General features: G+C 52.6%; 1 protein-coding gene across 18 annotated transcripts in view; it reads right to left on the reverse strand.

Annotated features, from left to right (window-relative positions):
• Window positions 1–783: 783 nt before the first annotated feature.
• LOC111169875 (protein FAM193B) overlaps window positions 784–16,070 on the reverse strand; it is a 31,518-nt gene continuing 16,231 nt past the window's right edge. For 12 of the 18 annotated variants that reach the window (XM_022564441.2, XM_022564447.2, XM_030760648.2 and 9 more), the window contains 7 exons: window positions 15,421–15,808; window positions 12,604–12,805; window positions 11,453–11,692; window positions 4,154–5,177; window positions 3,929–4,004; window positions 2,986–3,083; window positions 784–1,160 (listed from right to left, as the gene is read on the reverse strand). In XM_022564441.2, coding sequence (XP_022420149.2) covers window positions 2,987–3,083; window positions 3,929–4,004; window positions 4,154–5,177; window positions 11,453–11,692; window positions 12,604–12,805; window positions 15,421–15,808 — 2,027 coding nt within the window. In that variant the 3' untranslated portion in view covers window positions 784–1,160; window position 2,986. The other 6 variants (XM_022564443.3, XM_030760650.2, XM_022564450.3 and 3 more) reach the window with 6 other exon arrangements.

A 16,070-nucleotide genomic window follows, 5' to 3' on the forward strand; every position in this document is an offset into this window, starting at 1 on the left:
ATTCTGCTCCCAACACTCCACAAAGGGCTCTTAGTGACTGCGTCGCCACTACCACTGTCGCTCCACACACTGAGCTCAGGCTAAGAGTTGGTTACAGTAGGAAAATGGCAAGGATTCGGAACAAAAGTGTGTGTGAGGCATTTCTAGCAAACTATTAAAATCTGAATTCACAAACCAGATCCACGGTGGGGAGGGGGGGATGAGATAGTTCATTACTCTCCTCTCAACTACTTAGGCTGCACGTCCATTCCCATTGTAAAGTCAAATCCAATTTATAAAAACTCCATTTACCATCAACTTCCCCTGACAACTCCAGTCGTCCAGGCTATAGATGCACAGTTCACAAAGTCCTCAAGCCTTCCCCTGATACCTTCTCAAATCAGCTGCACAGAGATGAAGTTGCACCCCTCCAACTCACCCATCTTGGAGGGAGGGAAACTAAGACAGTGTGGGGAAGGGGTTGCTCAGGGTTTCCATACCAGAGTCCTCCCAATGGGTGAAATGGCACAGATGCTGCTGGCATACAGGCCTATGCTCTAATCATAGTTGGTCAAACTGAACTCAGTAGAGTCACCTTCTTGTCTGAGCTTTAATTTCCACATCTGTAAAATGGAATAACAGTCCCACTTAGCATTGCTTCGAGAATTAAGCAGAAACGATGCCAACCTGTTGACAGGTAGCATATGCTCAAGAAGGTTAATGACTAAGAAGGACTCCAATGCTTCTGAGTACATCCTTCACCCTCACTCCCCACCCAGACAAGCGAACCACCAACATACCAACTCTGTGTCCAAATGTTGCTTTATCTTTCGGCAGGAAAGATCTTCACAGTATCAAAAAGAATTGAAAAAACAAGTAAAACAAAAACAAAATACCAAACACAAAGAAAGCAGTGTTGGGCCAGCAGTACCATCAGCCCCCAAACTCAAAGGCCAGCCCAGCCCCCGGGCTCTGAATGTGGAGGCTGCGTAGCACCAGGAAGCAGTTCTGCAGAGGTCCTGAGGGGCCCCAGCACACACGGCATCTATTCAGCTTTTGGTTGGTCTGGGATGGCAAGGAGGGTCTTGGGCAGGTGGGTGGCGATGTGAAGGAAAAGGTATAGACCTTCAGCTGGCAGTCAAGGTCTCAGGACACCCTGAAGAAGCTTGATCTGGCAGGGGCTGAGAAAACAGAAGAGCATGGCCACATGGTGAGCAATGGCTCCCACCCTAGCCTCCCCATGCTGGCTCTGAGTCTCCACAGATGCCCATGGAGGCAGGAACAGCTGCCTACTATTTTTGTCCCCTGGGCTGAAAACACTGAACAGACGATCACCTCCAGCAGGGGATGAAAATTAAGTCACAGTTGGGGGACAGAGCCCCCACCCCAGTGAACATCATCCTAAATCTCAAGGAAAGTGGACAACACTCGAGGAGCCCACAACGCTCTGCTGTAGGCCAGGGTGGAATAAGAGGCCAGCCTCTGGCATTGCGCTCCTGTTGACAGTGAAGAGGCCACCTATGCACTCAAGACTCCTGCCTCAGGCTCCAGGTACATGGCCCGGGCTGGGTCCCGAGTCTGTGCCAGCACTGCTTTCTTAACGCACTTGGGGCTCACAATCACGCTATGAGGAGGGTGGAGAAGGTCAGAGGAGAGCATTCACTGGAGGGGAGCATCCCCTGTCTTGAGAAAGAGATCAGCCAAGAGGAAGTGGGAGAAGATTATGGCTGGATGAGGTTTCCTAGATGACAGGGGCATTGAGCTGTGGGAGGAGGTGTGACCCGTTTTCTCTCATGAAGGGCAACAGATGAAGGTGCCTGGGGTCCTTGTAGCTCCTGGTTCTTGTAGAAGTGAAGAAAGGCAGGAGGGCAACCCAGCCCTAGCAGAAGCTCCTGGAGGCATGGATGTATCAGTCTGGCAAAGGATCAGGAAGCCCAGGCCCACAGAGCAGAGGGGATGAGGTGAGTTTGAGGACAGTCCTGACTCTGGGGTAGTACAAAGGTGCCATAGGGAGCCCAGCCCCGAAGGCTGCCCCTGGGAAGCTGAGGTCAGTGTCAAGGGTGGGGGGATCCTCACCCAAAACAGGACTCGGGGACTCAGCCCAGGGTCCAGAAGTCTGTTTCCCTGGCACTGGAAAGAGGAGGAAGAGGACAGGTGAGGACATCCTCCTGGGGGGTCCCTGAGCTCAGCCCACTTGCCCCAGCTTCCTGTTGCCTTGAAGGCAGCTGTGTGGTTGCCAGCCAGAAAAGGCCTGACCCCAGGGATGCATCTTAGGGTGAACTATGGCACTGCACAGCCATTAAGCCCCAAGCCCAGGACCAAGGCCTGCCAGACAGCCATCTCTTTTGCCCTTGGTTCCCTGCCCACCACTGCCTTCTCAGTTTTCAGCCTGGAACATCATCTGATATGCCAATATTTCAGACAAAAGGACCCTTGCAGGTGACTGGGAGAGGAGGCCAGAGCCCAGGTGGGGGCCAAGCTCTTCTTCCAGGAGGCGGTTTCACTACCAATTTCCTCATGCAATCTGTCCTGTTTGGGGAAGAGGGTCCACCTATTCCTCTATGCCTAAATGACTTCCAAGGCCTTGGTCTAGCATGGCTGCCCTGTCACTGTTCCCCTGGGGCTGTGTCCTTTTCGCATGGCTTCAACTCGGAAGCACCTTGGTAGCCTGCGTGTAGAAGCCAGGCCAGGCAAACGAGATTCAACCCTCAGGCTGATAATGTCGGGCATGGGGGCAGCCCTCTGAGGCCCATGGCCTCCTGGACACTTTGGGAGGCAGCTGGTGAGGGAAGTAGAAGCCTGGCAGTGATACCCCAGGAGATAGCAGGGCTGGAAGGGCCCTTCAGGAACACAAGCAGGAGGGCTCTCAGGAGAAGAGATGTGGCCAGCCGAGCACCTAGTCCAACTCTCTATGCCCCAGAGCATGAAATGGCCTGGCAGGGGCACAAAAGGTGGCACAGCATGGGAAGAGGGGGTGCATGCAACACTTGAAGGGGGTCTCTATACCTCACTGAGCTGTGCTGGGAGTGGTTTTCTTGAGGCTGAAGTTGGTCCAGTTCACGGCAACTTTCTGACGCGTTTGCTTTGCAGAATCCAAACAGAACCTGTTAGGTTCGGGAGATGCCAGAGAAGCACAATCAGAGGTTCCCTCCTCTCTCCATTGGACCCTCTTCTAGACGTGTGTATCATGGTCACTAAAGAAACCAGGTCAGCTCTGCACAACCCCTCTGGCTCCCAGGTGTTGGGGTCTAGCAGTATGGGGCTTCCTGGATGAGATGCCCACAGGCCCAGGGGACAATGTGTAAAGAGAGTGACAATGCCTTAGGATACAGCCTCCCTCCTCACCCTGTATTTTACTCTAGCTATACTGAGATGCCTTCTGTTCCTTCAAGGATAATGTGTTTCTTCTGCCCTCAAACTGTTTTCATTTTACTTGGCCCACTCATTCCTATTCCTCACGTTTCAGCCTGGTTACCACTTTTGGGAGGGCTGCCCTGGCCACCCCACCTCTCAGCTTGGCCATTCCTAGGCCCTAGCCCCATGCCCTTACTCCTCGGACAGCACTTATCACTGGATTGTATGTTTATGGCTCTCTCTCCCCACCTAGACGGACTGTGTTTGATTTGCCTCTGCCCCCCAAACTCATCCCAGGCAGAGCAGAGGAAGTGCAGGTGAATAAAACTGGAGAAAGCCCTTGTTCTTGGGGTCTGACATGCCTCCTGCTCCCTGTCCCTTGCACCTTCCCAGATGACCTGTCCTGCCAAATCATCCTGGCTACCTGTGTCCCAGCAGATAGGCTGGTGGGAGAGAGCCAGGAGGGGCTGGACAAGCTCTCCCTCCAAGGGCACATGGCTGAGGGTGAGGCCTTTCTGAGGCTTGAGTGTGTGTGTGTGTCAGGGGGGGCCCTGGAGTCCACCGTGAGCGGGAGAGCAGGCAGCCTCATACCTACCTCTTGAAATACTCCACCTCCCGGTCAGTCTCATCCATCTCCACCCCATCCATGTCCTTGGGCAGGAACACATCGTCTAGGAAGACACAGCCAGGAGGGCTCAGTGCTCACAGCCAGGCGTCTGGGTCATGCTTTTGGGGCAATGCTGCTCACATGTGAGGACTGCCCTCCACCCCATGGCCTGGCTGGGTCGGGGGTCAGCCACTCAGTTCCTGGTGCACTCACCCAAGGAGGAGGCTGACTTCTCCTGCTTGTTGCGGCTCCGACGGCTGCGGGCCTTGCCCTGTGGCAAGCTCTGTGGCCTTGCTGGGCCTGGGGGCTGCACAGACTCCTGCTCCAGAGGCTGTGCCTTGGCTTCACCTGGCCAATTTTGCCAGGAGCTGCCCTTCTCCTTGTCAGCTTTGGGGCTGCTAGCCCAGCCTGGTCCTGGTCGGGTCCCCTGGCTCCCTTTTCCAGCCTCGGCACAGCTGTCCACTCTGGGAGGCTCTGGGGCCTTGCTTGGCTGCTTGGGGCTGGGGGTCTGGCTCTTGGCACTGGGAGTCTCAAGGCAGGCTGGGGACTGGGGAGCTGGGCTCACCTTGCTCTTCTTGGCCTGACTACCCTGTCTCTTGCCCTTCCGTGGCTTGCCACCTGAGGCCACAGGCTCAGGCAGCTCCTGCTTGCAACAAGGGACCTCCTTTACACTTAGCCCCTCAGAGCTAGGGTTACCTGGCTTGGGTGTCTTGACCCAGATCACCCGGGACAGGTTGGGCACGGTGTTGAGTCTCCTCACTAGCCCATTCTCTGGGATGATACCAGGAGGGGGGCCCCTCACCTCTGTCCATGGTGGGTGGAGACTTCTCATTTCTGCCCATGGTGGGGCTGGCTCGCCTGGAGCATGTAACATATGGTTCTGAGGGGAGCCCAAAGTCAAAGGGGACAGGTCAAGGTTAATGTCAGGCCGTTGCTCTGAGGAGCCATTGAGGTTTGAGGGGGCTAGACTCTGAGGCTCTGGCTCAGCAGCCCCCTCTTTAGTGAAGACACTGCTGTTCATGCTGAGCTCACACACACTGAAGCTGGCGCAGATGGAGTCCTTGACAGTGTTCTTGATCTCCTGTAGACGGCTGCTCAGAAAGCTGTTGACCCGATCCAGCTCCTGATTGGGCCACTCCAAGAGCCTCTCCCTGGTAGGCCTCAGCTCCCGGCTTCCAGAAACACTACGATTTGCCTGCTTTAGAGCTTCTGCTGCCAACTGGGCCTTCTCCTTTTCCTGCCAATACAAGAGGCAGTTTCCGCAGGGCCTTGGCAGCTGCCAGGCACAATGCGACACCTGACATGTCTGCCTCTGGCCCAGCTTTGCCACTAACTGGCTAGAGGCAGGGCCTGGCAATCCTGGCCTGCTCACCCTGCAGTAATGAGGATGAAATGCAATCAGATAGGTACATATCCTGGGGATGGAGGCAGTTATACCCACAGAGGATAGGGTTTTTACATCTTGTTCATCCAGGGCCCCAGGAGCAGTTCTAGGGCCTAAAAAAGCGAAGGCGGCTAGGACTCAAAAGGGATAGGATCTGCCTCCCAGGCATAAGCTTAAACAACTCACTCACTTGCTGAGCCTCAGTGGACTCATCTGCAAAATGGGGACAGTAATTCTGGAGTGAAGACCAACGTGGGGATGCATTAAGGAAGATGGCTGCTACAGAGGCATTCTCTCCAATTCTGCAGGTGGTAGGGGAAAAGAAGCCATGACATCAGGTAGGTCTTTCAAGAAGGAAGATGTGGGGTTGTGAGACTACCATGGTAGAGCAGACTGCTCTGGGTGGCCGGGAATGTGTGTGCCCTCCTGATGTCACATAAGGGAGGCTATTGGAGAGGGCCAAGTTCCCACAGGAAGGCCACTCAGTGCTTAGTTGGCCTCGGGCAATCAAGGCCATGCCTAAAGCATGCCCAGTGGCATACAACAGACAGCTACATGGGGCCCCCACAGCAAGATGTAAAAGCAGCCCCTTTGCCCAGGTGAGGACCAGGAGGCTGAGGAAGGCTGGACCCTGCCATTCAGCATTGACAGAGTCAGATCTGGAGAGCGAAAACATGTCTGTGGGCTGAGTCAGCTCACCCCTCTGCCTAACCTCAAGGCACCAGCAGGCTAAGGAGGCCTTTAGAGGGAGATGGGAGACAGTTGTCAAAAGCCAACGGGGGGCTTCCCTGGTGGCGCAGTGGTTGAGAGTCCGCCTGCCGATGCAGGGGACACGGGCTCGTGTCCTGGTCCGGGAAGATCCCACTTGTCGCAGAGCGGCTGGGCCCGTGAGCCATGGCCGCTGAGCCTGCGCGTCCGGAGCCTGTGCTCCGCAACGGGAGAGGCCACAACAGTGAGAGGCCGCAAAAGGCCGCAAAAAAAAAAAAAAAAAGCCAACGGGAACAAAGTGGTAGTCGTGTGCTAGGAGCCAGATGATTTCACCTATTTCAGGCTGATTTGGGAATGGAGAGGGAGAAACAGGATGAGTAAAGCGAGAAAAGAGGTCTTGCGGCCACCTCAATGTCAACTTAACAGGTGACCCTGTGCCCCAGGGTCATTTATTCTCTTAAAATACTAGCTCCACAGCTGACTAGGACCACAACTGTGGGACCTTGGACAAATCACTTATTCTCCCTGAACCTTAAAATCTCCATTTGCAAATTTGGGAGAAAAACTGCCAACCTATATACATCAGAGGGTCATTATGAGGACACCTGAGTGGGTGTGTGCCCCTTTCCCTGGGCACTAATAAGGCTGTACCTTGGCAATGTGGCACTCAGGTGAGGAAGAGAAACAGTCTAGAGCAGCTGTGTGCCGTGGAGTTCAATGCTACACAGCTCTGAGGCCATTGGGATGGACAAAGAACTGGAAGGCCCTTCACTCTGCTCCTCCTCTGCACCAGAACAGCTTTGCTTTTATTTGTTAGGAATTGAGGTTCCATGGAAGATTTCAATTGCAGAAAAGAGTTTTGCTGCTCTACAAAAGACTGAAAACTACTGGTATAGAGGGAGTGACGTGGAATCATATATAATTTGGTAGTGAGAGAAGGAGAAAGCACAGAACCACGCATTTTCTGCTATGTACCATGAGCCTGGTACTTCCCCATGCTGTCTCACTTAATCCTCACAACTGCCCTTGCTGTGTCGTTATCCTCAATTTACAGATGAGGAAACTCATCTTTGGAAAGAATAAGGAACTGGCCCTAGATTACATGCTAATTAAGAGACAGAGTTGGGAAAGCTCACCCAGGGGTGATCTTCAGAAGTTCTTATGTTTTTCAATATCCTTTGACAATCATTTTTTGACTTGTGATTCTATGAGGCACTGGGAATTCAGTCATGTGTGAGACAGTCTCTGCTCACTGACTTGAATCTGCCAGGGGAGACGGACATGCAAACAGGCTGTTTAATTCTGAGTGCCAGTGACAAGAGGTACAGGGAAAAAAGCACAGAGTGCTCTGGGAACCCAGACTGGGCCATCAGGAGGTGGTTGCCAGAGAAGGCAGTATCTCACTGAGCACTGAAGGGTGAACAGGATTATCCTGGGAAGTGTGAGACAAGCACTTTCTAGACAAAAGGAAACAGAAAGGCTGGGAAACGGGAACAGGCGAAATATTTAGGGAATGCAAACATTCAGAGGGACAGCTGGAGCACAGATTTCTTCTGGTGGGGGGGAGTGGGCAGGAAGGCGATAGGGGCAGACTGAGAGATGAAGCTGGAAAGCTAAGCAGGGGCTGGATCCTCAAGAGCCCTGCAGGCCATGCTTGAGCCTGGATTTGACCCTAAGGGCAATGTTCAGCCACGGAAGGCTTTTTAAGCAGTGGCAGTAGGGTGTGAGCTACTTGGGAGGTAGCACAGCCAGGACTTTTGGTTACGGGTGGGGAGAGAGAATGAAATGAGTCATGAAATCAATATCAACAACCACTACTGCTGCTGCAGCAGCTACACTGACCAAGCGTTCACTCTGCCCAACCTTTCTGTGCATCACTCCATTTTATTCTTGCAAAAGCCTTGAATTAGGTTCTACGGTTATTCTCATTTTATGGAGGAAGAAACTGAGGCTTAGAAGTTAAGTGATTTGCCCAAGGTCATACAGCAAATATGGCAGAGCCAGGTTTCAAACTGGGGTCCAATTCCAAGGCCCGCTGCTCTCCATCACCATGATGTAGTCCTCCCAGATGGCACCTGGGGTTCTGGTTCAGGCAACTGGGTGGATGGTAGTGCCGTTAACTAGACAGACAACGGAGAAGGAAAAGCGGGCTCTTTGGACAAAGATGACACGCTCAGTTTGGTATGTGCTGAGTTTGGGTACCTGCAGGAGGACATGTGTGAGGAGGTGCCCAGCAGCAGGAGATGTCACCATGAAGCGCAGGGAGGAAATAGGTGGACATAATGACCTGGGAGGCAACACTATCTAGATGGCTCTTTCCCAGGGACCTGTCCTCAAGGGGGAGGGCCAGGCAGAGGAAGAGGCGCTCACAAAGGAGACAGGACAGAGGGCAGAGAAGTGAGAAATGTGGAGAATGTGGCCTCCCCATTGCCCTTTCCCCACCCCCACTTGGCTGAAGTTAGAGGAGCCAAAGAAAAGTGTTTGAAAAGGAGAACAAAGTGTGAGATGTTGCCTAGTGGAAAAGAAGATGGAACAGGAGAATGATTTGGCAACAAAGAACTCATTGGTGGCTCTGTGGAGCAGTGGAGGTGGAAGACAATTTGCAGTGAGCTGACAATTGCAGAGTAAATGCAGATGACGTTTTTCTGTGAAGAGGAAAGAGACTGGGGTAGTGTGAGGTTGTATGCTCAAAGGACAGTCTTCCTTCAAAAAAGAGAGTACTGGGCACAGTGAACTGCTGACGGGAAACAGCCCAGAGAGGCTGGAGCCACACAGCAGGAAGCTGGTGTTAGACTGAGGAGGCAGGAAGGACTGCACAGGCCTTAGGTAGGAAAAGGGCTAACTCTTCCCTCAAGACAAGGAAGTCTGCAGGTGGGGTGGTAAGACACTGAAAGAGTGCCTGTCCACTTGGCTTTTAATCCTTGTTGAAACAGTAAGTAAGGTTATCTGCCAAAAAATAAGGTGGGGGTGGGGAGAGCCTGGCAGTTGGAGCAGAATGGAGGTCTGACAAAGGGACTGGGGAGAATGGAAGTGACGAGGAGCCAGAAGACTAGAGAGCAGCAAAGTGGGGGCTCAGGCACTTGGGAGACCACTCGGCCTGGGTGCCACAGATAGATTCAATCCAGTGCCTTCCTCAAGGTGTAGAAGGGGAGAGGCAGGCTGGGGTCGAACCCAGGGCTGGTTTTTCTGAGCGGGTGTAAAGGAAGGGCAACGGCGCAAGGAACTAAGGGGACTGGTAGGAGAGTGAATGAATGATGGTCAAGGTAAGGGAAGAAGGACAGGAGACAGTCTTCAGTGGATGAAGAGGAGTGGTGGTGGGAGGTTGCAGATGACACAGCCAGGGGTTGGTTTCAAAGGAGCAAGGGTTAGGACATGAGAGAGAGAGAGAGTGAGTCATGGTCCAGAAATTGTATGAGGGAGCAAAAGAATACCCAGCTTTACCTGTCTCCCCAGGTGGGTAGTGGGTGGATGGTTCTTGGTGGAAGCTGTGTTTTTGATGGACTGTAGTTAAGTCTGGGAGGTGGAGGAGGGGTACCGGGGAGGAGGTTGATGTATAAACAGATAATGACCATGATCGCTAGTTATAGGATATCAGAACTACCCGCTTCTGTGTTGTATCTTGGCCTCTAGACTGGGCAGGGCAGACAGTAGCTGTGCAGGAAGTTTCTGAACGAGTAGAGAATGATAAAAGGCAGACTAGAGAGACGTGCGAGGTGCAGCCGTAGCACAGCGGAAGATATTACCTGGGGAAGACTGCAAAGAAGGAAACATGTGAATTGGGCTTGGGAGGAGGTTTTCAGAAGGAAAATGAGGGGGCAGACATGAAGGAGAAAGGATATCCAGGCATAGCGATTTATGAAAAGCACACCAGGCCTGGGAACTGTGAAGCGTACTTGCTGGGACCTGACTAGGAACCACTGCCTTGGGAGGCCAGGAAAGGCCAAAGAGACCACTGCTGCCCACTGCACACTTCTGGCCAGGCAATGCTGGCCAGGAGACAGAAAATGCTGACCATTTTCTGAAGGCAGTGGTGGGACCCTTTGGCTTACTACTTCAGGCTGCAGAGATGGGGTCCTGGTTTGTCCTTTGGTTTGGAAAAAGATGGAGAATCATTGCTGCTTTCCAGAGCACCAGGGCTGTTTGACCACCCAGGACCTGGAGCTAGCTAGTTGTCAAACCCATTCTCTTCGGCTGAGCTCCTGAGTGTGGCACTGTGCAGACAAAGCTGAGGGCAGGCAGGCCAAGAGGTAATGAGGTGGCAGGGGTTGAGCCATCAAACTGTGGTGCTTCCCTGGCAGGAGGGTTGCCCAGGAATAGCTCCCCTGGTTCTATCCTCAGCCTTCTGGGAGGAGCTCACTCAGCCCTCAGGCTGGGTCATTCCCATGGCTTCAATTACATCCCCATGCCAGCAACTCCCAGACCCACACCTCCATCTCCACTTGGACGTCTCATGAGAATCTCCGAGTCACCAACTGAATTGTGTCCCAACTGAATTCCCAGTCTTCTGCCAATTCCACCCTTGCTCATTAAAGGTACGCCATCCTGACAGTCACCCTAGCAAACACCTGGGAGATAATCCCAAACTCCATCATCTCCTTGTCCTGCAATCAGATCACCTGCCTCCTCTGAAAAACCCATCTCTCTTGCTCCAGGCCCATTATCAATCATTCCTCCCCTGGTTCTTGGTTCTGCAGCCTGGAGTATTACCCCTCCAGGCTACCTTCCATACTGTCACACCGTAATCTTGGGATGCAGATCTGGCGAGTGCATTCTGTGATTAAAGCCCTCCAGCGACCACCCCACCCCCCTGCAGCTGTAGGATCAAGTCAAAGCCCAAGAGGCCCTTCCTTCACCTCCACTATCTCTCCTACCTCTCTTGGGTTTGAGCTCTGGCTTCACAAAGGTGCTGTGGACGTGCTATTCCTGCTGCCAGGAGGGCCCTCCTGATGAATCTGTACTCACCCCCTACAACTCAGCTCCCAAGGCAGCCTCGTTGTACAGCCATTTCCAGCACGCCCAGGCAGGACGGGGGGCTTCCCTCATCCCAGCACTTGTCACACACTAACGTGCTTGTCCAGTTTTGTGTCAGTCTCTCCACTGGACTGAGTTTCTCCAGGGTGAGAACTTAACTGCATCATATTTTAGCTCCCAGTATTTGCAGAAGTGTTTGCTGAATGAATACCTGACTGAAGCAAGTCCTGGGCTTTGAGGAATCCAGCAAGCGGCTTCTGACGCTATGACTTGTTTTTCCTCCAATCACTGGCCCCCAGGCTCCCTCATCCTGATGCCTCCCAAACTTATTCAGACCTTCCCAGAGCAGAGAGCCGCCAGCACCATTCATGCCCCAAAAGTCCTGGGGGTTGGGGCGAGGGATTCCTCGGGGAGAAGAGGTGGTAGAGCTGGGCTCCCGCCACACCCACCTTCTTTTTCAGTTTGTGCCGGGCCCGCTTGGCGGCCCTGGCGCTGTTGGGGACTTTGGGCTCCGTGCTGTTGATGAATTCCAGCAGCTCATCCACATCTCGGTGGTCCACGGCGGGCTCCCCAGGGATCCCGCCCAGGGCGCCCCCCTTCATGGGCAGCTCCTCTTTCCGCCTGGTCAGCCTTGAGCGGAGCTTCTCTCGGATCTCGGTATAATTCCGACTCGTCGGGGCAGCGGGTGGCTGGGGGAGGGGGAGGTGCTGACGTTACACCCTGGGCCTGTGAAGCCCGTAGCACTCCCACCCGCCGGCACCAAACGTGGTGAGAAGCGAGACAACTGTTCTTTCTACCACAGCCACTAAGGCCAAATGGCTTCACCCTCAGCCAGGCCCGGAGCCAAGGCAGTGGTGGGTGGAAGGAGTGAGCGGTACGCAGCAGTGTTGGGAGCACAGTAACTTGGGAGCCAGGAAAGCAGGTTTGAGCCCAGGCTTTGTCACTCAGAAGCTGTATGACCTTGGGCAGGTTCACTGAGCCTTTGTGAGCCTCAATTTTGTCATCTCTAAAATGAGGATAACAACCGCTAGCTCAAAGGTGACCAGCAATGTAATTACTTTCATTTCTTCTGTCCTCAACTGCTCTCCCTTAGCCAGCAGCCCTTCCCTCTTCACCTTATGAGACTTCTGAACTGCTTTCTCCCCGCCCAGAGACAGCATGTACTCTGCTCTGAGCCTCCTTCCTGGCACCATCTGTGTTCACTACCTGTCCCTCGGCTGGCTCTCACACTGGGGACTGAGAGCCTTTGCTTCCACTCTGCCTTCATCATGCACAAGCCTTCACTTCTCTGTGATTACACACGTATACATACTCATCAGAATCATAGCTTTCCTCTGCCACCTCCTTTCTTTTTGCCTAAGGAACAAAAGCGAATCTTAAGAGAAACCATGAGAAGAGCAAAGGCAGCAAAATGTTGAGAAATCTCTACCTCACCAGTGTGCTGTGAGGATCGAGCGAGTGGACGCTGGTGGGAGGACTCACAGGGTCCAAGCACAATTATTAGCCCCATGAGCAAGGGGGCCTTGGGGAGAGCAGGGTGCTCCTCTGGCTCCCCTCGGCTGGCCACAAGCCCGCTCTGGCCTGGGCGGGGCTCACTCACCGCATTGTGGCCGAAGAACTCACAGTAGCAGCAGTCACAGAACTTCCCATCTCTCTGGTGGGTGGAGGATGAGGTGCAGGAGCTACGCTCTGAGCTGCTGTCCTCTTCCTCGCCCAGCCCCTCGTCTGCCTCGCAGGGCTGGGGTAGCTGGCAGGTCAGGCCACTATGGGTAAACTTGTGCCCCTTGCACCCAGGGTCCCTGCTGACGGGGAAGAAAGACAGGCCCAAAGGTGAGGAAGGGAAGGGCAGGAGCAGGCCACAAGGAGCCCAGGAAGCATCCCCACCATCACCTTCAACTGCTTCATCCCACAAAAGCCAAGGCAGTCAGACCAAATCAGAACCTCACAAAAACAGGGCAAACACTCTCTCTGTCCCTCAGGGCCCAGCTCAATGGCGCTATTCTGGAAAGGTTCCCTGTGCCTCCTGCCCACGCCTACCATGTGAGCCTCCTGGACTCTGAGGACGCCAGGTATACCTCTATCCTACTATCACGCTTTATAGCAATGGTCTGTTTACCCATCTTTCTTTCAGATCAGATTGTGTATTCCTCAAGAATAGGGACTATGCCGCTTCTATTTTTGGGCCCCAGTGTGTAGCATAACAACCTTGTACACAGTAGGTGCTCAGTAAGTATGTGTCTGAACAGATTAGTGGACTGATGGCTCCCTGGAACATCCAAAGGAGGTCAATGTCCTTTTACTAAGGCCCCTTTTTCCCCATTTTGTTTGTTTTTGGCCATGCCACGCGGCTTGTGGGATCTTAGTTCCCTGACCAGGGGCTGAACCTGGGACCCTGGCAGTGGAAGTGCCGAGTCCTAACCACTGGACCACCAGGGAATTCCCTCTAAGGTCCTTATGATTGAGTCTGAATCACTGGACAGAGCTGCCTTAGCCATGGGGCCTTGAAGTTAAGAAAGCAAATGTGCCTTGTGGGCCACAGACTCTAAGAGCTACTATTTGCGCCAGATACTGTATACAGCATATTATTTCTAACAATCCCCCAAATCCTGCAAAATAGGTGCTGCCATCCCCACATTGCAGTGGAGGAGGCCGAGGCTCAGAGTGCTTCACTGCTTTGCCCAAGGATCAGCTAGGACTCAGTCTGTGTACACAGCTCACGCTCTCTCACTGCACTGCTCTGCCTGAGGATTTCTGGAAGCACCCTGTAATACAGACTGTTTTCCCAGGGTAAGGAAGAGACAGGCCTGCAAGGTCCCAGAATTGGAGCCTGAAGAGTCAGAGCCCTGGGTTGGCCATCAGCAGTAGGAGTGCCCCAGGGCTAGGGCCAAAGGAGGCAGGAGGAAGGGTGGGGCAAGGAGCAGGGGTGGGTCAACAGTCCTACTCAGCCTTGAAGCAGTTACAGAAGACGGACCAACCATCGCCCTTCTGCTTCCCATAAGAATGTGGGAGTAAAATCTTTGTGGGGGGGGGATGAAACAGGAGGGAAAGGGGCAGGGCACAGCCTTTGAAAGAATGACATAGCCCAAGGACATGACGTAAACTGATTAGAATCAAATGGGTCCAAGATGGCACACAAGTTAACTTCCACTAGACCTTGAGCCTCTGTATATGCTTACTGTCATTTAGCAAGCTAAATGACACACCCACAGGCACCATAACAGTTCCAAGATGGACCAAAAGGATCAAAAAGTGGGCTCTGGCCCAATTCCTGGAAATCCCCGCCCCTTCCCAAAAGAGCTGGAACACTCCTCCCACTCATTAGCCTATGAAATTACCCACCCCTATAAAAACTGACAACCCCCATATTCTGGTGCCTTTCTCACCTTCTGAGATGGGAGAAGGTGAGGGAGGTTCCACGGGGAAGGAATCATTATCAAGGTGCTTAGAGGACTTTCCTGGCAGTCCTGTGCTTAAGACCCGAGCTTCCACTACAGGGGGCATGGGTTCAATCCCTAGTCAGGGAATTAAGATCCCACATGCCACCAGGCATGGCCAAAAATCACACACATGTGATTTACAATATAAAAAGATAAATCTATCTTCTCCAAAAAATTGTATCTTTCATATATATATTAATATAAACTTTCTCAGTACTTAAGAGTTACTTCTAGGAATCTATCTTAAGGACAGAACTCCTGACTCAAACATATTTGTGTGCAAGGATGCTTATTACAGCCTAGTCTATAACAGTTAAAAACTAGAAATGCCTAAATATCCAGGAATAGGGGAATGATAAACTATGCTAGAGCTGTACAATTAGACATTATATGGCCACTGAAAAGTTTTCTGAAGAATTTTAACTGGGGAAATGATCATGGTATAATGTTAAAAAATAAACACACAAAAATATATAGAATGTGGACCTCGTTTTGTTATTTATATATATTATTTATATATAGAAACGTCACGGGACTTCCCTAGTGGTCCAGTAGCTAAGACTCCGCACTCCCAATGCAGGGGGCCTGGGTTCGAATCCTGGTCAGGGAACTAGATCCCACATGCCACAACTAAGAGTTCGCATGCTGCAATTAAAGACCCTGCATGCCACAACTAAAGATCTCGCATGCTGCAACTAAGACTCAGCGAAGCCAAATACATAAATAAATATAAAAAAAAAAAAAGAACATCAAGAAAAAATGTACTGCAGTGTTAAAGTTTAGGTTGCCAGGAATTTTATACATTTCTAAATTTTTCCAAGTTTTTAAATAATAAACACATATTTCTTTTATAATTGAACTATGGAAAAAACATAAACACAGTCTACCCTTTAATTTCTATCCCAAAGGTACCCTTTGCAAAGTTTCCCAAAACTCTTTAAGTTCAAGCTGTCAGGGAGTTTGCTCTTTGCGCCACTCACCTGTGAGTGCTAGTGAGCTGCTGAGAGCTGGGCGGTGGGAGGAGGGGCCCGCTGCAGTGCCCGCTGCAATGCCCACTACAGGGGTGGCTGCAACCCGAGAATGGTGGAGGCATCTTCAGGAGCGGCATGCTAGTGGAGGGAAGGTGGGGGCTCTGACATGGCCCTGGGGTGTGGGGGGCAGCAGCCATGGCAATAGGGCATTCTGAAACCTGGGCAGGGAAAGGTGCTGCCGGGGTGGTAGGCAGCAGGTGCGGGTGGGGTGGTGAGCCAAAAGATCCGGGGTGAGATGGGATCAGCAGCGCTGGCTGGGGGTGGTGGCCGGTGGGGCTGTTAGGTGGAGCAGTGAGGTCTGAGTGCCGGTGGTGCTCCGAGATGGGGAAAACCTCACCTGTGGGCGGATGGGGGAGAGAGGTGTCAGTGGGAGCCCAGATCTTGGGAAGGAAGCCCAATGACTCGTTGCTGCAGCATCCTGCTTACTGTGACCATAGGGAACATGCCTGGGAACAGCCTTTCAGCATGGTGGACTTGTGACCTTTCGGAAAAGCCCAGCAGTAGCTTGGGCTGGAGAGATTTCTCTTTAGGCAGCAGCTGGACAGTCTGAAGTCCAGGCCTGAGAGAGAAGGCACCAGGAATGCCAGCCCCATGCAAGG

The sequence above is a fragment of the Delphinapterus leucas genome, chromosome 3 (assembly GCF_059928025.1).
Source record: "Delphinapterus leucas isolate spDelLeu-1000000601 "Yukka" chromosome 3, BTC_Dleu_Yukka2, whole genome shotgun sequence".
NCBI classification, from domain to species: domain Eukaryota; kingdom Metazoa; phylum Chordata; class Mammalia; order Artiodactyla; family Monodontidae; genus Delphinapterus; species Delphinapterus leucas.